Raw genomic sequence first — 22,345 nt, 5'->3', positions numbered from 1 at the left:
GTCCCCTCCAGGTCATTGTCGTTCCCCCGTGTACATTTCCAGTTACATTATTTTACCTGGACAGTTGGTTTGCAAGTTGAAGCCCTTCTTGGCGGTTCCCAGGGCTTGGCAACTAGACTGCTCTCAGCCATTTCATTCTCAGCAGTTGCTGTCCTACTTTCATCTGGTCCCTTTTGTGAACCATGTTTAGAGAGCTAAAGGCATGGGCTTAATTTGCCTTGCTAGTACACATACACGAAAGGTTCCTGCTTTCATTCTCTTCATATTATAGAAATGGAGAGTGTAATATAGTGGTGACATTCCTGCTTTTCAGCTTGGTTTAGCTTTCCCTAAAATGAAGAAGGTAACCTTACTAAAGAAATGGAATGGTCTCCTCTCTCCACTGCTCGGGGCAAGGGGTTTTTTTTACACTGCGGCACAATAGGACACTTCTTTATCAGTCTGTTACTACCAGCAGCAGTTTCTTTACAGGCTGTCTTGTTTATTAGACCCCTAAATAAAACCCGTGTTTTGAAAGAGCTTGTCTCATATTTGAATGGCATTTTAGTAAGCCTTTTGAACAGTTTTAAACTTACTTCATATCGGCCTTCTTTTGGAAGCCAAATCATACCAGTTTGTTTAGTCTTTCTAATCCTTTAATCATTTTATCCTCAGCATGTTTCCAAATGCTTCACATCTCTCTGTAGAATCCAGAACTGGGCTGAGTTCTTTAACAGTCTGATGAGGATGACTGAAATGGAAAGATCACTCCTTCTGTTCCTTATATATCTCAGGATTTGTTGTTTTATCTGCAAGACCATGCTCTGTCTCCAGTTAAGCATTAAAAAAAAATGCTTCTGCTTGACCTAACGCACCCTGCCTCTAGTGAAGTGGATGCCTCTGTAGTCGGTGCTGGCTTCGTGGGGATGAGCCTGTGCAGCCACCTGGGGCTCCTGCTGAGAAGGGTCCCATGCTTGGTTTAATGCTCTTTTGCTGCTGTATTGAACTTAATTTTTTCAACAAGGAGCTTCTCTTTCTCGTTTTGTAGTGCGCCCTACAAATGAAGTAGCTGCCTCTTCTTGTAGTTGATAACTAGAGGACATGCTTAGTAAGTCATGGTTCGTGTCTAACCCACCCTCCGTAACTGTGATGGGTAGACCCAGGGTGAACAAATCTGGTTGTGAACTTCCACTCCACTCCCTGCGTCACGGTCTTCCCCTAGCCTGCCTACAGATGCACTCACTGCCCCCCATCGCCTCTCTGTTCGCCTCCTTATCATTCCTTTATCTCAGCTCAGGCACTGAGGTGTGTTTACTCATGGAATCCAGGCTTTTGGCACACAACAGATGTCTTTTCCAGAGGATTCTTTCTCTGGGTCCCTCTGTCTTTCCTGTCACCTTTTGTCCAAAGCTGATGGTTGGCCGTTCACCTCCAAGAGCACTTGTCCCTTCTGCTCTCTCTATTCAGGGCAGCTGCCAGTTAGTTTCTCATTCGAATTTTAGATTTTTTTTTTCTTCTCTCTACAGAGGGATTAGAGTGTAGTAATCACGGGAATTCTGTTTGGGGCAGAAATTTGGATTCCATCGCAATATCAGGTATCGCAGAGTATGTGGGGCAGTGCCCTACATTTTTAAAATGACCCATAAGTTAATTCTAGCTATCAAATCTTAGACACAAGTAGCAAATGTAACTTTTAAAAGTCATTATGTTTCATGGATTGGCTAGTTTTTGATCTGATTCCCTCTTTTTTCTTGCAGCTTAACAAGCAGCAATTGCAGTTACTGAAAGAACGGTTCCAGGCCTTCCTCAATGGGGAAACCCAGATTGTAGCCGATGAAGCGTTTTGCAATGCAGTTCGGAGTTACTATGAGGTAAGTTTGAAGAGTCCCAAGCCTTTTAAAAGACATTTTTAATGGCTTTCCCATTTTAAGAAGCTCACTGGTATGATAGGATGGCTGCGAATTTGCCACCTTCCTTGAAAGCATTGTCAATTCTATTTTGCAATTTAAAAACAGATTCCGCAGCCTGGTTTTGAGAGATAAACAGAATTGGAAATTATTCACATCCTTTGAGGGAGAAGTAAGCTGTTTAGAAAAATCTTCTGGCAGTGATTGATATAGCTGAGTGTAGCTACCTCTGGGTCCACATGTCTAATTTATCCTTTTTAATCAGGATTTCAATAGTAAATTGCTATCTTGTGCCATTCTGTTCACTAAACTTTATAATATTTAAGGCCAGGAACTAATTTCATGAGGATAAATTGAATTCTTTTCTTCCTGGGGAGATAATACTACAATACCACCGTTCTCTTTCTTCTGATTTTAGTTTCTGAGTCATCAGGAATTCTCTGTGGACTTCCTATGGGCACCAGTTTTCACACAGTGTCATTAACCGCTTCAGTGAGTGGCCAGTAGATGTTAAGAGAGTTCCCTTTTTTCCTGAGGACTTTTAGAGTCATCTGGTGCATGGATTCCTTCCAGTGTGAAGATAGTCTACATCTCTCAGCTGAAGAACAACATACAAAGGTGTATTAGACTAGTACAAATTAAAAATATAGAGATGCAGCGTGTCTGAAGTTTTCTGAGGCAGGGAAATATCTTTGCAAGAGTTAACAAAGTAACTGGATGTACAGATACTTGGTTGGATTAGTAATTAATTGATGGTGTGTATGTATCAGAAGTGGCTTAATGCAACCCGAGGGAGGTGTATGTTATCCCGAGCCTAGGCCTGTCAAACAAGATAAAAGTATAGAAGTCTTACTCACCAGATGTTTGTGTGTGGCAAGAATCTAGTGGCAATAGTGGATGCTGTCTAACTGAACCTTGACTCAGAATACCTTATTTTTTTTTAACTAATTAATTTATTTTTGGCTGCATTGGGTCTTTGTTGCTGTGTGAGGGCTTTCTCTAGATGTGGCAAGTGGGGGCTACTCTTCGTTGCGGTGCATGGGCTTCTCATTGCAGTGGCTTCACTTGTTGCGGAGCACGGTCTCTAGGTGCGCGGGCTTCAGTAGTTGTGGCTCGTGGACTTAGTTGCTCTGCAGCACGTGGGATCTTCCCAGACCAGGGCTCGAACCTGTGTCCCCTGCATTGGCAGGCGGATTCTTAACCACTGCGCCACCAGGGAAGCCCAACTCAGAATATCTTAACAAGTATAGGGTATCCAAAGCTTGAGTCTTTGAGTCAAAGTTTTGCAAGATGAAATCTTGCCTTGAATCTTAATAGATGAAATGTAAGGGCCTATACTTGCATCATGTAGTAAAAGAAAAGCCAAACGTCTGTGTTCAGGAGGAAAGAAATGGGTTAAGTAATTTGTGTAAAAAGATGTAATTAAGCAAACTCATTTTTGGTTCAGTACTGTGGTATTGTACGTGTTAACATTAGGAAAAGAAACCGGGTGAGGGGGGCATGGGGGCTCTTTGTACTACATGTGACACTTTTGTGTAAACCTAAAATGACTCCAAAATAAATATATTCCAAAGTAAGTGTTTTTCGTAAGGATATTACAAAGATATTACAAAGTGTTTTTCGTAAAGATATTACAAAGGATATTACAAAGATATTACAAATGGTTGTCAGTTTCGTAAAAGGCACACTTAAGCTGTGTTAATGAGAATATTTTTCCTGTAATAAAGGAGTATCACCATTTGGTTTCTAAACGAGGCTGGTGTGCTCTTCTGGGTACAAACTACAAATGAAAAGTTGTGGATAAGTTTAGTGATAACAGATTTGAAACATACCATAATATAGATCACTTGAAGGGCCTAAAGACAGATGAGGCTTGTGTTGTGTGTGGCCCCAAGGATAAAACTAGAATTAACATGGAAACTGAAGTGGGGAAGATTTTAACCTAATACTATTGGAGTTTGGTTGCACTGCCCAGATACAGAGTGGACTGGAGAGTGCAGCATCACTGGCGGCCAGATTCCCGCTCACTTCACAATCACTTGGGAAGCATTTTGCACAGAGGGATCCCAGAGCTCTGCCCTGGGCTTACTGAATCAGAATTTCAGAATCTATCTTTTTAAAAGCTTTCCAGGTGATTCGCTTACAACTGGTAGATTGCCGACCAATGGAATTAGATGATCGCTTGCTGGGATTGTTACAGAAAGTGATATAAGTACTGAAGAGTGTTCAAAATGGCAGCTGGGAAACGACTGCGGCCTATTAGAAAGTCAGGAAATGTGGCTTCGCATTGAACTCAGATGCTTACCAAACACATAACAGACAAGTCATTGAACCTCTGTGAGCTCCAGTGTTTCTATTTCTATTATCTAGTTGGTGGGTAGTAATGTTTAAGTATTGGGCTAGGTGATCCAGGGTTTTCTGTTCTTTGGGTAGTATTTCCAACAATTGTTGGCTTGTGAGACTGTAGCTAACTTGTCTTTGTGAAGTTCTCAAAGGGGTTAAGATTTATATTAACGTCTATGGAGTCTATATTCCTGATTTACATTTGGGGAGTTACCATTTTCCCAGGTGGCACACATTCAGTACTCAAACTCTTGATAAGTAAATTTTGTTGGAAAAATAAGGTTAAAAAATTCTCAATTTTTCCTACAAAAGTCTTTACCCTCTTTTTTAAGGATTATATTTTAGTATACTTTGCTATGACTAACAATGCTGGTAGTCTCAAGTGAAGTAAGTCAGAAAGAGAAAGACAAATACCATATGATAATCACTTATATGTGGAATCTAAACTATGACATAAATGAACATATCTACGAAACAAAAACAGACAGACATAGAGAACAGACTTGTCATTGCTAAAGGGCAGGTGGTTGGAGGGAAGGACTGGGAGTTTGGGATTAGCAGCTGCAAACCATTATATATAGAATGGATAAACAACAAGGTCCTACTGTATAGCACAGAGAGCTATATATTCAATATCCTGTGATAGACCATAATGGGAAAGAATATGAAAAGAATGTATGTATAACTGAGTCACTTTACTATACAGCAGAAATTAAACAAAACATTGTAAATCAACTATACTTCAATAAAATTTTAAAAACCTGCTGGTAGCCTCTACTATAATTACCTCTGTGGTACTTCTTACAGCTTACCAAAAATATCTATTTTTTCTTCTTCCAGTATCTTTATGCTAAACAGTGAAAATATTACTACCCACAAATTCCATAAATAGAAACTGAAGCTCACAGAGGTTTCAGTGACTTGTCCACTGTTGTATATTTGGTAAGCATCTGAGATCAGTGTGAATCCAGATTTTCTGACTTTCACGGTGCCATTTGAATACACCTGTGCCACGTACTGTGCAAAACACTTCGAAAATGTTTTTATTCTTCAGAATAAACCTTTTAAACAGAATTATTCCCATCTTAGAGACAAAGTTAAGTGACTAGTGCCCAAAGCTGCATAGCTGATAGCAGAGCCAAAACCTCACTCTTTCCACTAAAGCTTATTAAAAACAGATCTTGGGTTCTACCCAATACCTATTGAATCATAATTCCTTGGGATGGAGCATCTGAATTTTGAACTTGCACCTGGGGATGACTTTGGTTCAGTCTGTATTTTGAGAAACATGTCGACCTAGATCTTAATGACTTCTTGAATGTATGTTCCCTGAAGGAACCATTTCTGCCCTGGTTATCATCTTATTCCACAAATGTAGCAAGTATTTTGTGGCACACAAATGCTTTCAACAAAAGCTTGTTGACTAAGTGGATGAGTATTGGAGCACTTATTGTTCTGTGTAAAATTGTATATTTGGGGTTTTTTCTCCATAATTTTTAAATTAAAGTATCACTTCAATAGTGCCATGGAATTTCTTTCCATTATGATCTCAATTTCATGGCTTTGTGCTTCCGCAAAGACAGCAGATGCTTCAGAAGCACGGTTGGGCTTTATTGTTCTTTCTAACCTAGTATTCTATGATTTTATGATCTTTTTTGGCTTATGTATTTCAAGGTCTCCCTTTTCAGGGATGTTACATGTTGTTTCCTGTATACAGCTGTTTTCAACAATTAATCCATCAGTAGCGATTTTCTAATATATTAGATTTTTGGTAGCCTTTAGCTGTGATGGACATTTCTAACCATGGCAGTATGTGTATGTGTGTGTGAATATATCCATATATGTGAAAAACCCTAGTAAACCTGTATCACCAATTAAATTGAAAATATATCTTTATACTCAGGGCTTACAAATTCTCCAAAGTCTGTCTGCTATTAATTTTTTTAGCTCCATAAATGGTACTCCTTCAGTGATTTTATGAATAGTCTTTTCCATCTTGGTTGTATGTCTGTTTTATATAGACAATTAAGAATTATCTTTTTTTTTTTAGCTAAACTTTGTTGTTATTATTGTTTTTTGGCCGTGTGGCATGTGGGATCTTAGTTCCCTGAGCAGAGATCGAAATCGCACCCTCTGCATTGAAAGCTTGCAATCTTAACTACTGGACCAGCAGGGAAGTCCCTATCTGTCTCTTCTTAAACTGGTTGTACCTTTGGATATTTGGTTTACTTTACCTCTCTTTAATACCTGGGATCTTGGTGTGCTACTCAATATATTTCTTTTTCTCCACAATATTTGACCAAAAGCATTTCTTCAAAGTACGTTCATTATTTTATTTATTTATTTTTTTTGCGGTATGTGGGCCTCTCACTGTTGTGGCCTCTCCTGTTGCGGAGCACAGGCTCCGGATGCGCAGGCTCAGCGGCCACGGCTCACGGGCCCAGCCGCTCCGCGGCATGTGGGATCTTCATGGACCGGGGCATGAACCCGTGTCCCCTGCATCGACAGGCGGACTCTCAACCACTGTGCCACCAGGGAAGCCCAGGACCTGTTTTTTGAAGTTGGCATATACATTAAGAGGATAATATTCATAATAAGCAACTCTATTATCATGCATCCTTTATGAATCATGAAATACTTTCTCTAATGGGCAATCACTTACTGTTTAGCTGCAGATGTTAACAGGCGTTTATGCAATAGATCAGTAGTTATGTATGTTATATATGGAAAAGTGATACTAAATGTTTTATGTCAATATAGAGACTTCCTTAGAATTAAAGGATTGAGAAAGTCCCTTAAAGACCCTGACATCACTCTTATCTAGTAAAATAAGTGAATAAGACTATAAAGATGATGATAGTGGTGGTAACACATATCGGTCTGTGTATGAGCCAAGCAGTGTTCTGAATGCTTTAGATACTGTACATTTCCTCATAAGAGCTCTAAGAGTTTGGTACTGCTAATTTCCCCACTTTACAGGTAAAGAAACCAGGGCATATAAGTTCAAGTGAGCTGCCCAAGGTTGCAGAGCTAGTGTAAATACAGGTTTCAAACCCAGGCAGCTTAGCTTCAGAATTAATTAAACCTGTGAAATTTAAGTAATTCCTATTCCTGTTAAAACTAATGAGACCTACTGTGAAACATGATACGAAACAAAGATTTGTTTTTAAATATAGAAATTTAGCAGCTCCGTGAGCTTCATGAACCTGAGTCAAGGAAGCTTTGTGATCACATGTGCTGTTTGGCCTGCTTTATTGTAAACTGCATGAAACATACTAGTGAATGTGGTACCTTAGCTTAGGGTATCCGGACAGTGTGTGAATAAACTGCTCCATCTTAGGGCAGGATTTATCCTTTCCTACTGCTCTGCCGTTTACTTCACATTACTTATTTATCACATCAGAGTTCTTGGGTGAGATACACCCTTGACCTCATTCATCTTTGAATCCCCAGGTACACAATAAAGATTGATTCATGAATATAGAAAATTGGTTTTTTGACCACTGCTGTAGCCTCAGCACTGAGAACTGTGCACATAGTAGGTTCTTGATAAATATTTGCATGAATGAGTGAGAGAATCGTGTAGGTATTGAGTAGGTGGTTCTTGGATTGTCATCCTGGAGCGTATGTGAAAAATAGGACTTGCCAAGTTCTTCGTGTCAGAGAATCACTTTTATTATGAAAAATCAAATAAGTAATTGATTTTACACAAATCAGTGTACTAGGCTCTGTAGGAAGACAAAGGAATATAACAAAATCCTACCCTCAAAAAACTTATAATTGAGAATCAAAAAAGCCTTTATTAGAATGAAAAGTAAATTAATGTTGTTTCAACACCTGTGGAAAAATATCACCAGGTAGTATATAATTTCCTAAGAAAGGATGTGGAAAAATGAACAATAGTATTTTTTTCTTAAAAATGTACATAGTACTTGATTTATTTTTATTTTAAAAATGTATATATATGATATATACTGTTTTTACTCTAAAGTATAACTACAAGTTTTTTTAGTGATAAAAAATTAGAGGCAGTTCACAGTAGAAAGAACATGATTTGTACCTGGTTAGTCAGATGGTTTCTAGGGGTTGCAGGATTTGAGTGTGTCTTGGGCCGGGAATAGAAGGCCTCAAGGGTTGTTGAGAAAGTTAGTTGCTGTAACTATTACTGCTCATATGATGATAGGGCTTTCTTTGAGGCACTGAAATGAACAAAATTATTCTGATACTTTTCTCTGGATAATGACTATTTGGCTTATGACTTGATACATATCTATATAGGTATGTGTGTGTGTGTATATATATATCTTGATATATAAAAGATAATTAAAGGAGCATTTAAAATATTGTAGAGTCTAGTTGCTTATATATTAGAAATAGTTGTTAGTTTATGGCTATAACTCAATTTTTATATCATTTTTCAGATACAGAGATGTGGATGGAATTCTTGACTTTTAGAGAGAAAATGTGAGACACATGGCCTCTGATCCTGTGATGTTAAATAAGCCTTTTTCTGGACAACTGTTGTCAAAGTAATTCTTAGCTGAGGGACGACATGGCAAATCATTGCCGGTTCTATTTTTTTTAATGGATGACCGTATAATGCAGAGGTTGCCGAAAGCTGCTGCTATGTCTTAATATTTTGAAGAATAAGTGCTTGAAAAGTCACACATTGGTTGGGGACCCTGAGCAAATTTTATTGTGCTGGGAACAAGGGAAGGAAACAGGATTTACAGAAATAAGATGACATTGCTTCTTCCAAGACATTCTAAATCAAACAAAAGTATAGCCAGACATATAAGCATCTAACTACACTATATAATATATGGCAAAATTAAATGACTGTCAAATAGACACAAAAAAATGGGAGCACGTTGTTTTGACTGGGATGATTGCAAAAGGGAGATGGGGATCAGCCTTGAAGGATGAGAAAATATTATTAGGTGGAAAACAGAAAAGAGCCTTCATAAAATTGGAAGGGGGAAAGGGCCTCTTTGCTGAGCCCCTGCCATGCTAGCTAGCCCTGTGCTTAGTGAATTACAAAGAGATGTGAAATAGGTCATCTGATACTGTGTACCAGAGAGGCAGTCATTTACTCCCCCATCTTACAAATGAGGAAGCTGAGGCTCAGTGTGACTTACGTCACACAGCTAGCACATGGCAGAGACTGGGTTTCATGGCAGGTCTGTTGCACATAACTTTGTGCCTCAGTACAGTTTCTGCTAGTGTGATGACTCCATATTCTTGTTTTTTTCTTCTCTGCTGCTTCCCAGGAGGGATTAAATTACCTAATAAATGAGTAAGGTTTTGTGACCTGTGAATCGGAAAAACGTAAGGGATCTGAGTGGGAAAATCTTAATCGCCGCTGCCCTGCTATTTCTGACTGCTAAGAGCTCACTCAGAGTTAACCGCACTCCAGGGGACTAGTGTTAGGAAGACAAAGCTTATAAAAACCTTCAATGAAGGCTTCCCTGGTGGTGCAGTGGTTGAGAGTCCACCTGCCGATGCAGGGGACATGGGTTCGTGCCCCGGTCCCGGAGGATCCCACATGCCGCGGAGCGGCTGGGCCCGTGAGCCATGGCCACTGAGCCTGCGCGTCCGGAGCCTGTGCTCCGCAACGGGAGAGGCCACAGCAGTGAGAGGCCCGCGTACTGCAAAAAAAAAAAAAAAAAAAAAAAAAAACCTTCAATGACCCCGATAGTGGCTTAAGAAGGTCTAGCATCTAAGGGTTTTAGGGCAACTTTGAAATGACAGGGCTCCAAAAGCAGGCTCCTCATCCCTGGCGGTTCTTAACTACAGGAGCAAAATAGTCTGTTCAGAGAACAGGGCAAGTTCTGGTGGTTCTTCAAAAGATTCTGCTTTTATTTATTAATTTTTTTTCCTTTTTTGAGTATGTTGCCTTCTCTCCGCCCTTTCGAACAAAAATCCAGTCTAAATGATTGAGTTAATATTAAGATGTATTTTGTCCTAGGCTCAAAGAAAGAGAACAGTACCACCAATTACCGTCCTTAGTCTTTAATCTTGTGTTTGCTGAGGAATATTCAGCTACTTTCTCTGTCCTCTGAGTGCACAGGCTGTGGTGTGAGGTTTTGCCCCCATTACTTTCCAAACTACTAGTAATGTTTTTCTACTCTGTTGATTGCCATTCTGTCTTGTAACTTGGCAGATTGAATGAGAAGGAAAAGTTGTTTTCAATTTAGTGTTAAAGTTTTGTAGACCTTGAGTTGAATTCAGAATGTGGAAGAGAGTGCAATTTATGTAGTTTGATTTATACCCATTAAAGTTTAAGATAATTTGGTCATATTCCAAGTGCTCATTTATCTTATTAGAATTCAGGTACAGCTATAAGAAATTCAGTTTTATGAGTATTAAATCTGTGGAAGAATTAAAGGTTAAACTTATTATGTATATTTAACTATTGCTCTAACTAGAATGATCACCCTGACGAAGATAAAATTAAGTAGATGCATTATTGCATGAGTAATATTACAGGTTAGAATTTGGAGGATAAGACGCTATCAATTTAATTAACTTTCATTGAGAACTTACAATGTGCTGGAAACTGAGTATTGAAAGAATGAGAATAAGATTTAGTCCCAGACCTGGAGATTAATGGAATAGATCATTTTGTAGAGGGAACTATATCAGCTGCTGTATAAAAACTCACTGTATATAAGGGCAGTATTCTTTTATAAACTCCTTTTTTCAAAGGTCAGTATCTGTCATTGCTCAGGAGTCTAGATAGGCTAAGCAACTGAGGTCTCAGCTGTACTGAGTCATGAATGTGTGGTCACCTCAGGATTATGGAGACATCTCTGCTCATCTTGGGTGCTCGCATATGTTTGCCCATCTGTAGGTTGACTTAGGGTAGCCTCAGCTGGGGCACCTGCGTCCTTCCCTGTCAGGCTGACCTTATTTGTTGGAGGACGGTGGGGTCCCAAGAGTGAGGGGAGGAGTGCAAGGCCACCTGAGGCTTAGGCTCGGAACTCGCACATCATCACGTCCGTGCCAGTCTGTTCACCAGCTTGAGTTATCAGGCCATCTGAAATCAAGTGGTATAGAGGTAAATCCCACGACCTGATGGAAGGACCTGCTAAGTCACATTGCAGAGGGCATCACTGGGAGGGAAGTAATTGGGCCATTTTGTGATTACTGTTCCTACCGTAGGGACAGAGTTTTGTAAAAGGAACAAAGCCTGTCTAAGGGCTTACATAGTGACTGCTGCAATAGGAGCCCAGGAAACTATAAGCCCTTTGAATTGAAGAAGCATACATTTCAGGACTGATAACGGTAGAAAATGAGGCTGGATTGAAGGAAAGAGGACCAGGTTGGAGAGGCTTATATTTGCATTTCTAGAAGCTTGGGTGTTACCCTTTGGATAGAGGGAGCCATCTAAGGTTTTAGGCAAACAGGAATGCCATTGTAAATTTCATTTTTTTCTGTAGGTTGCTCTGGCAACAATGAATTCAAGGTGAGCAGAACATTGGTGGAAGATTAGATGCTGTTGCAAAACTCTAGATTGTGGAAAGATTATGAAGGCCAAACTAAAGCAGTGGAAAGAATTCAAGTGTGGTAAACCTGATCATGTTAATCATTCATTCAGACAAACTTCTTTGAGCCAGGTGCTGTGTTAGGTGTTTGAGAACCGTCAGTGAGAATTCCCTTTCTTTAATGTTGCAAAGGCTTCTTGGAGCTTTAGACTTCTGGAGCTCTTACACGAGTTACCCTTTCATCATCCATCCCACTGTTAGGCGTGCAGATAAGTAGAGGGGAATAGTAATCCTGGCCTACATAGCGAAGAAATCGTGGCTAGTGATATGGTGATTTAGAATGTCTGTCTTGGCTATTTTTACTTTCTAGTATACTTAGTTACCAGAGATTTTAGTGATATTGCAAGTTATTTTATTGGTTAATATAAAGAATAATGAATAGGAGCCTGAGTAAATTTTGTGACTTTCACACATCTGTACCTGCCTCTAGTATAGTGTGTGATTGTGAAAGTAATTCAAAGATTTATTATTTTTTAATTTACTGTATTTCATTTTAGCATATTCAGAACACTTTCCTGGGTTCAGAAATATTAAGTGGAAAAAGTGTATTTGTATGTGGAGAATAATTTTTTTATTGCATATGTCTGGGAGAATATGTGGGAGTAGAGACTAATTTACAGGAGAAATTTAGAAGAAATTTTTATAAGGATTTACCAATTTGCAATCAAAGATAATAACGTTTTAAAGTAAGTTTTGCCTTTAAAAATCTTTAGAAATAAAGATATCTCTTTCAGAGAATATCATTAGCATTACTTGCTATTTTGTTGTTCTCAGTAAGCTACTTAGAGTCAGTGTTTTTTTCCTGTCACATCCCATTATGATGCATTTAATTACGCACAGAAACCCTATACAGTTGTTTTCTCAAGATTAAATGCAAATCCAGTGTGCTTTGTGGATTCCTAGAGATCTCTAATAATATCATAGCCCTGGATACGGTGACTTGGGAGGTAATTTATTGAAGTCTCTTCAGGGTTCCCTGCATTTAGAGATACAATTACAAAGCATTGCCCAGAGAGTTTTTGGCTATTTTTCTTCTCAGAGTAGAGATTTCTGGACTTTTGAGCATTCTTAACAGAGGTTGATGAATAGTGGAGGGATAGAGATCTGCTGATTCCCACCCCCCACCCCCCGCCAAGTTAATGAAATTGATAACCTTCTTGAATTTTAATTAGAACCTAGAAGTTAAGAGATATATATATATATATATATATGCATGTACCTAATTGGTGTATTACTCTTTTCTTCTACCTAGATGATGACCCCTGAGAGCAGGGCCGTGCTGTGTCCCTGGTAACACAGGCTCCAGCTCATATCAGTACCTTGTGTATAGTGAATATTATGTGTTTGCTGTGGTTAATGGTTATTTAAGTATCATTCCTTTGGGTAAACCTCAGGAACTTTGTTTACCTACTCACCTTCCAGTTCATACCTTTTCCCTTTGGGGGCAGGGCACTGATTACCTTCGTGTTCCCTCCTGCCATGTGCTCAGTCAGGGAAGAGATTTTCCATAGCAGGATAAATCGTGGTTAACCTTAGCTGATCATGATAATTCTACTCTGATTTCCAGGGGTTCCATTAAGCATGGGTCTCTAAAGCACTGCTAGCCAGAGAGACCTTGAAGGAAGTCTAGTAGGTTTCTGGAAAAGAAAATTGCCTTGCTCTTATATAGAGAGATGGGAGAAGAAAAGTCTCTTTGTGCTTCTGAATGTGGTCTGCCTGGAACAGCAGTAGCCACCTTGGGGGATAATGAAATGGGCCTGTGTAAGAGAAAAATCAGCATACTGTCCTTAAAGAGGCAGAGTGGCAAGGTGGAACAGGCAGGCATTTTTGAACGTGATCAGCCAGCCTTAGTATATTTCAGTCTCCTTTGGTTGAACCTGGCAGGTAGGCTAATGAAAACCTCTTTAATACTTGGCTGTTAAGAAGATAGAAAGTCTATATATTGAATAAATGGTCTAAAAGTCACAGATTAGAGTAACACGAGTTATCCATTTTCCACTCCTTCTCCCACCCCCACTGCCCACTTCCCTCCTTTCCTGTCCAGACATCCTGGCCCCAGCACAGAAGACTCTTGGATCTGGTCCTGATCAAATGGATGCAATTTTTAATCAGGCTTCATGGACTAACAGGCACTCGTGCAGGTGTCCACTGTTTCTATTTCAAAGACAACAGGAAGCGGAGACTGGTTGAGGAATCCTCCTTGATGGATGTTTTGCCAATTATAAACTTTGTGATAAGAGCTCAGGCCTCATTTCTCAGGGACACGTGAGTTTGGGGATGATTCCTCCCTCCCAAGGCTATTATTGACATTTTGGGTCAGAAAATTACTTCCTGCACAGGGCTGTTTCGTGCATTATAGAATATTTATCAGTGTCCCTTACCTCTACCCACTAGATGCCCATTGTGACGATCAAAAATGTCTCCAGAAATAGCCAAATATTTCTTGGGGGCTAAAAGTATCCCCCACTTGAGAACCACTGCGTTAGAGATAAAGGATTGTTTTTTGTAGGTGCGTGTGTCCTAAGACTCAGGTGAAAGAGGGGGGAAGTTCTAACTTCCATTGCCTTAACTGCTTCCTCATATGGTGAGAAAATACAATGAATTACTAAGTTTTTCAAACTGGTCTTTTCAACCATATGAAGAACCTTTAGATTTGAGATGTTTTGAGCTGACATATAGTTACTGCTTAAACTCCTTCAACCTTGAAAATCAGCAAACCAGAAAAGCAAAGTTAGGATTTAAAAACTAATGTAATTCTATCTTCAAATGTTAAATAATGGTATATTTAACAAACAGCCTCTGATATGATGATGATAACTGTCTTCGTGGTAAGGCTTCACTTTGCTAATAAATAAGCCAGGATTTCACACTGTTTGAACTTGGGAAAAGTCTACATGTAAAGACAATTCAGATGTGAACTGAAATGTTGCCTGCATAAAATTCTGTGCATGGGGCAAGTTGATTGGTTCCAATTTTATTTTTAACAGCAAATGTTAACTAAAATATTACAGACCAGGGAGTACAGTAATTCCTTTTGTGAAAATGACAGAATTCTTAACATGCCTCTGATTTAAATGTTGCTGTCTATTTCACACACAAGCAAATGGAGGCTGCCTTTTCTTTTTGACATGCGTAGCATGTGTCCTGTGTATAGTAAATAATGTTTGAATGAGTGTTGCCAATTTATTGAATCCTTGAGTGAAGTCAGGTGAAGATTTAAAATAAACGCAAACAAGCATTAAAGCAACTTTAAAGCAGTAAAGATTCTACAGTTTGCTTCAACTAAGTAATGTAGTGACTTGTGATAGCTATGGTCATCCTTTGCTCTGCCCACTACTACCCTTCCGGTTACCACGTATGTTAATTCAACCTTTAAAGTAACTTGATATGTCTGTCTCTACATCCTTACTGCTATTTCAAGAGTCCCAGCCACTGTCTTCTTTTGCCTAAAAGAAGACACTCATCTCATCAATTTATTCTCCTCTTCCTCCAATCCATTTTCCACTTCAGGAAGCCAAAGTGCACTTTTAAAAAAGTGAACATTTTGAAACACTTAAGTCACCTCCCCAGGTTGAAACCCTTCAGTGTGTTTCTCTGGTCCTTGGGACATAATCCAAAATCCTTAGTCTATGGTTCATGATCCTGAACCTCTGACTGCTGTTGGCCTCGCCTCCCCTCATCACCTTAACTTTTGCCTCTCTTGCTTTGCCAAACTCATGTTCCTTCAGATCCTTTAACTTGCCATGTCCCTTGCTATCTTAGGGTCTTGCAATTGCCGATTCCTCTGCCCGGAATCTTCTCAGCTCACACTTTGCTTGGATAATTCTGATGTATCTGTCCAGCCTCAGACTGACTATCACTTTCTTAGAGAGCAATGCCCTGGGCCTCTGGCCTCGAATCAAAGTTTGGATCCCCTTTACATTTGTTCTTTCTTTTGATACTCTGTTTTCCTTTCAGAGCTCTTATCACAACTTGCAGTTACACATTTGTGTTTTTGTTTAAAATCTGCCCTCACCAGATAATCTCCACAAGGTAGGTGTCTGTGTCTTCTCCAACATATGACCCATACTTAGTACTTGTTCAGCACATAGTATAGGTTCTTGGTAGTGATTTTAGTGAATAAAGTTGAATTCGCCTTGCAAGATGGCAATATATCAGACTAACAGTAAAAGTTTATATTACATTACCCTCTTTAGGCCTGGGATAAGCATTTAATGTTGGAAGAGAGAGGGAATGATTTGTTCCTGCTTCCCATAGAATGGCATATTGGGTAGCACAGAACCATATCTGAGAACTGGTGACTGGACAGGGACGTACACTTATACATGAACGATTTCTCCTTTGCCTTATAGATAGGAAAACAATGAGCAAAAAGTGCTGAGGCAGATTTTCAGGCTATCCAGAAGTAGAAAAGAAACTCGAGGTATTTAAAAAAATTATTTTTTTTTTTGCTTTAGAGTTTATTCAGGTTGGTACATGAGTCATTGCTGCCTAGCTTTTTGGCCAATAGGATTTCAGTATGCAGTGCACTAATATAAACTCTTGGATTGGCTAACTACCTCTGATGTCACTATTTCCCCATTAGGAAGTCACAGTTTTCTTGAAATAACATTGTACCAATAACAAGTCTTGTTATTCTGTTTCATTATGAGAAAGATAATCTACCAAAAGTAAAAATGCTAGAAGGAGCAAGATAGAAGGCCTTTTCCATTTACGTGCTTTAATGATCTACCGCCAACACCTGAAGGTAGCTTCTTGACTTTCTTTTACAACGGATGGTTTTTTTTTTCTTCATGTTTGTCAGTTAATAGGCAAATGGAGGAATGAGCCTACTTAGAATTACTCCTTCAATTCGTATTTCTGTTTCATCTCAACTGTGGAGGCTTGGCATCTTTCTACTACTTAGCCTTCCTGATTCAAAAGGAAAAGCCATTTGGACAGCCCACCTGAATATAACGTTTCAGGTGGGAAATCAGAGTATATCAGAATTAGGAGAGAGTGGCGTGTTTGGGAATCATTCTCCTCTGGAAAGGGTGTCTGGTGTGGTGGTACTTCCCGAAGGATGGAATCAGAACGCTTGTAATCCTATGACCAATTTCAGCAGGCCTGAGCGAGCAGACTCTTGGCTGGCCCTCATTGAAGGAGGAGGCTGTACTTTCACACACAAAATCAACGTGGCAGCAGAGAAGGGGGCAAATGGGGTGATCATCTATAACTATCCAGGTACGGGCAACCAAGTATTTCCCATGTCTCACCAGGGAACGGAAAATATAGTCGCAGTGATGATAGGCAACCTGAAAGGCATGGAACTTTTGCACTTGATTCAGAAAGGAGTCTGTGTGACGATCATCATTGAAGTGGGGAGAATGCACATGCCCTGGCTGAGCCATTATGTCATATCTCTGTTTACCTTTGCGGTTGCCACGGTGGCCTACCTGTTCCTGTACTGTGCCTGGAAACCTCGAGTGCCCAATTCTTCCACCAGGAGGCGAAGACAGAGAAAGGCAGATGTGAAGAAAGCTGTCGGACAGCTTCAACTGCAGGTGCTCAAAGAAGGGGATAAGGAACTAGATCCAGATGAAAACAGTTGTGTTGTTTGCTTTGACATATACAAGCCTCAAGATGTAGTACGTATTTTAGCTTGCAAACATTTTTTCCATAAGGCATGCGTCGACCCCTGGCTTTTAGCCCATAGGACATGCCCCATGTGCAAGTGTCACATTCTGAAAACTTAAGAAACCCAGAGAATCTCCTGAAGATGTAACTGAGTCTTACCAAAGGTTACAATGAAGATGAATTCTCTTTTAGCACTTTATGTAGAGAGAAAATTCAACTGCAGCTTGTCTATGCAAGTACTAAAGAGGGTGACATTTGTGTACTTTAAAAATAAAACTCCATATCATCTCCATCTATTTGAACTTGTTTTTCTAGTGTTTTGTTATACATTTTTGCCTTTATCTAAATAAGGATGTTAGTATACATTAAAAGCAATTTAGTCTTGATTTTCAAATTACAATGATTGTGACATTGATGCCACAGAGAGTTAGTCATAATATTTTAAAGTTTCTTTATACTCATTTTTATACTTTGCTTCCATATGTTTAATTTTTGATATCTAATAATACTTCTGTTCAGTAAACTTCATTATAGGTTTAGATCTTGATTTAATTTTCCGTGGTTAATTTTATTAATACCCAGAAAATCTGGTTGCCAAAGGTATTGACTGGGTAGGTAATGTGTTCCAAATAATTATTTTAGATGGTAGCACTTCTGGTTATGTATCTAAAAATATTTTAAATTATTATAGGCCTAATCTAGGGCAGCATTATAAAAAAAAAGTCACCTTTGTTTGCCAGAGCCCTTTAAATCCTAGCATGGTGAATCGGCTATGGTTGCAAATTTTCCTTCTAGAATTGACTCTAGTAAATGCTCCTCTTAAGATGGTGGTATGTCTCTATTTGGGACATTTTGATAATATAGACCTAGAGCAGAACTGCAGTTTTGTTCATTTGCCTTTCCAAATTGTATCTCTTGCCTTATTTTGCCTCTTCCTTTTTTCTGGTAGATGAACACCTGTATAACAATGAGAGGCCTGAAGACGTGGGTTTTGTTGTTTTGATGAAAATCTCTCTGGATAATATGCTAAAGCATTGATGTCCAACTCCAGTGGCAATTTGTGAGTCAACCCACTGTGTGCCTCACTGTCTTTTTTAAAGAGTGGGTGTGTGGAAATCAGATTAATGGTCTTTGGGAAAGAAAATTGACCACTGTGAGCCAGAGGTGTCACATCAATGTTCTTTTCTTTTAATGCCACTTTGTGTTGGGCCTTTAGGTACCATTCCTCCTTCCTCTTTTCTGCTTTGAGCTGTCACGTTGTTGACTGATATTTCATAAGAATACACTAGCTCCCGCAGTCCTGGTGAGACCCAACCTAAGGTGTCTCTTAGTACCCTATGCATAGAGGTCAGAGACATTTATGTCCAAGGTCAAAATCCTTGGCTTTGGTTTCCTAGCTGGTGAATGAGAACCACTGAGAGATACCCCTGAGAAAGCGTATGGCCGTGCCAGTGACTGCCCATATTTGTTAGTTCACATGTCATTCTTTGGCTTTGAAGTCATATTGTGCCATTGGCCGAAGTGTAGCAGCATGTAGGCAGAACCGACAGTGTATGCGAGGTCTTCCACCAACGATGTTTGTTGATTTTGGCAAACATTTTGTTAAAAGCATCTATGACCTTTAACAGTCACTGCTGTCAGTGGTTAAATTTAAGTGAGGACCTTGAAGTTTTTCTTTTTAAAATCTATAGCTACATTTTGGATCAAAGTAAATTGTGCTAAACGAATATTGCTCTATTTAATCTTTTCCCCTGTACCCGTCCTCCTCTTCCCTCAAAATATTGTGAGATTACTAACAGATGTCTCTGCAGACCCAAGGTCTGCAGAGAAATGAGATGAGGCTTTTTTGTCTTTACTGCTGTCATCCCTACGTATAATCAATGTAAGAGTGAGGGTAGTGAGGCTGAAGTGGTTTAACGGGATGCCCTGCTTTTAAAAGTTAAATCAAAACCAAACCTGTCCAACAAATTTCTGAGCAAGCTTTATTAAATAAATTCAGTTCAAAAAATTTACATGATAGATAAATTTGCACTGTGACCAAATGTGAGTTAAAAACAGTGTTACTTACCACTTTTATCCCATATCTGGTCATAGTGCTAATTTTTAACTCTCATTCATGGTTTTGAAACTTGCCATTTTGATACAGATGTTTACTTCACTGATTGTGAAGGAGAGTGTTAATCGTATGGTCTTTCTTGCATATGTTTTCAGGTTTTAAAACGCGTTGCATTATACAATTTTTAATATTCTTTAGTTTAACGTGATACCAGGTAACATTACATGTAGTAGCTCAAGGATTGAATCTATCCTGTAACAACACTGAAATTACCCATAACAACATTTGAAACAGTCAAGCCAATAAATGTACAGCATGCTCTAAGCTCTTACCTAATTGGCCGTGTTGTCTTTTATGTCATAATCATGCCACCCAACAGTAAGCAGTATGTAGAGTTACAGTAGTGAGACTGGGATTTTTTTTTTCAATCTAAAGTTTTTCTCTTTCTCTCAAAAAAACATCTGAAACTCATAAGACGTCTTTCTTACAAAAACATGCTGGAAGACAGTGGAACTTGTTTTCACCCAGAAGGTTTTTTTCACTTTAATATTTTATGTTGATTGTCAGCAGATGTGGAAGCCACATCTTTTTGTTGGGTTAGTCCTTCAGGCAGTAAGAGAGAGATGCATCTACTCAAGATTGGCACTCGGAGAAACAGCACTGCCTCTTCCTGGCTCATGAAATTCAGTTTCCTTTGGCTGCTTAGCCAGCACTGTTGCAGAGCCAGAGCTGTTTGGACTGCATACACGAACATATCATTTCACGTTGGGAATCGCATGTTGTCAGAGTTGGGGGAGACTGGAGTGTTTGGAAGAAGCTCTGCTCTCAAGAGAGTGGCGGGAGTTATCGTGCCTCCAGCGGGAAAAACGCAAAACGCATGTGACCCTGGTACCAGTTTCAGCACATCGAAGAACTCGGAGACGTGGCTCGCACTTGTTGAACGGGGAGGCTGTACCTTCACACAGAAGATCAAGGTGGCCGTGGAGAAGGGAGCCAGCGGAGTGATCATCTATAACTTCCTAGGAACTGGCAATCGGGTTTTTCCCATGGCTCATCAGGCGTTTAAAGACATCGTCGTGGTGATGATTGGTAACTTGAAAGGCATGGAGATTTTGCATTTAATTCAGAAGGGAGTTCACGTTACAGTCATGATTGAGGTGGGAAGAAAACACATCATCTGGATGAATCACTATTTTGTCTCTTTTGTGATTGTCACAACCGCTCCGCTAGCGTATTTCATCTTTTATCATATTCAAAGACTTTGGGTAGCAAGGATTCAGAACAGGAGATGGCAGCGGTTAACAAGTGATCTCAAGAAAGCATGTGGCCAGCTTCAACTTCGGGTACTTAAAGAGGGGGACAAGGAAGTAAGTCCAAATGGAGATAGCTGTGTAGTTTGCTTTGAACTCTATAAGCCTAATGATACAGTTCGTATTCTGACTTGTAAACATTTTTTCCACAAGAACTGCATTGACCCCTGGATTCTAGCCCGTGGGACATGCCCCATGTGCAAATGTGACATTCTTAAAGCTTTGGGGATTCAGGTGGATGTTGAAGATGGAACAGAATCTGTGCAAGTTCTAATGTTGAATGAATTGCCTGGTATCCTGTCACCTCGTGAAGAGGGCACAAGTAATGAACTTCCTCCTGCGGGAAGGTCAAATAAAGGGACGCACGTGGAGGAGTGCCCTGCTTCTCAGAACGATGGCCCGTCTAATTCAGTAGCAGCAAACGTTCATCGTCCACCTTGACAGCATGGCCTTTGAGGAAGTGGATTAAACCTGTCTGTGAAATCAGGTCCTAAGTACTAACAAGCAGTTTGTCTGAAGTGTGGTTTCTGTGTCTTTTTTTTTTGTTACTTCGGTAGTTTTCTACATGCTTTGTCCAGTCTCAGAGACAGAAGAAAAGTACTAGCAGGATTTTTTTCCCCGTTTTTCACCTTTACTAAATGTAACTTTTTGTCAGTGTGTGTTACTCCTGTGAGTATATATGTTTATTTCTGTATGCACATGACCAAGGACGAACTTTGCTTTTTATTTTTTTGGCCACAACATGCAGCTTATGGGATCTTAGCTCCCCGACCAGGGATCGAACCCAGGCCCCCCGCAGTGAAAGGTGCCAGGTCTTAACCTCTGGACCGTCAGGGAATTCCTAACCAAGGACAAACTTTATTCCCTAAATTTGTGTGTGTGTGTGTGTGTGTATATATATATATATATATATATATATATATATGGCTTTATTTTGGTAAGAAAATTAACATATTTACACATTCCTTATATTACAGAAACTATCGATGAAGTTTGAAAAACATAAATTACCTTTTATATACTAGGAAGAATAAAATGTGTCTTTTGATATTTATAGTACAGTATACTAATTTTGAGGTCATTGTGCTGTGTTTTCTTCATTCTTGGCATGAAAATTTTGTTGTATAGAATTTTAGTATTTTGACAAATAGTTCTGTTCAGCCATGAGTACATCTTATGTGATCTGCGTATATATAATGATAGAAATTTTAATAAAATACTAGGCACTCCTTAAGTGAATAGGAGCGATTTCAGTGCCCAGTATTGCTTATCATAGTTGTTACACGTTCATAATGTATAGAAAGACTTAAGTGAAGAATTCCTATATTTAGTAATTGTGTATTTATTTCCCATGTGTCCCACCCTACTCCCTAGCAATTAAATAAGGCACTTTAATTATGTCATATTATTTTGTAGATAAGTACCACAATGTAGAAGTTATTATGACATATTGGGATTGTTTGTTTTGTTCACTGTATTCTCAGGATGCAGCACAGTGCCGGACCCTCAAATATTTGAGTAAATGAATAATTATTATCTTTTAAATAATGTAACTATTATGTGTTAATCTGAAAAACTGGACAGTTT

General features: G+C 39.3%; 3 protein-coding genes across 7 annotated transcripts in view; all 3 read left to right on the top strand.

Moving 5' to 3' along the window:
• The window catches only part of CADPS2 (calcium dependent secretion activator 2), a 484,769-nt gene that overhangs the window by 105,371 nt on the left and 357,053 nt on the right, over positions 1 to 22,345 (top strand). For all 5 annotated transcript variants that reach the window (XM_082846689.1, XM_082846688.1, XM_082846687.1 and 2 more), the window contains exon 2: positions 1,737 to 1,850. In XM_082846689.1, the coding sequence (XP_082702815.1) occupies positions 1,737 to 1,850 (114 nt within the window). The remainder of the gene's footprint in view (positions 1 to 1,736; positions 1,851 to 22,345) is intronic.
• Positions 15,695 to 17,848, top strand: RNF148 (ring finger protein 148). The gene has a single exon (XM_082846824.1). It carries the CDS (start codon positions 16,600 to 16,602, stop codon positions 17,509 to 17,511), a length of 912 nt encoding a protein of 303 aa, XP_082702950.1. The 5' UTR covers positions 15,695 to 16,599; the 3' UTR covers positions 17,512 to 17,848.
• Positions 19,690 to 21,645, top strand: RNF133 (ring finger protein 133). The gene has a single exon (XM_082846318.1). The coding sequence runs from the start codon at positions 20,072 to 20,074 to the stop codon at positions 21,197 to 21,199; it is 1,128 nt and encodes a 375-aa protein (XP_082702444.1). The 5' UTR covers positions 19,690 to 20,071; the 3' UTR covers positions 21,200 to 21,645.

The sequence above is a fragment of the Leucopleurus acutus genome (genome assembly GCF_964270905.1).
Source record: "Leucopleurus acutus genome assembly, chromosome: 9".
NCBI lineage: Eukaryota > Metazoa > Chordata > Mammalia > Artiodactyla > Delphinidae > Leucopleurus > Leucopleurus acutus.
Note: the sequence above shows the minus strand (reverse complement) of the source record. Positions and strands in the feature narration are given on the sequence as shown.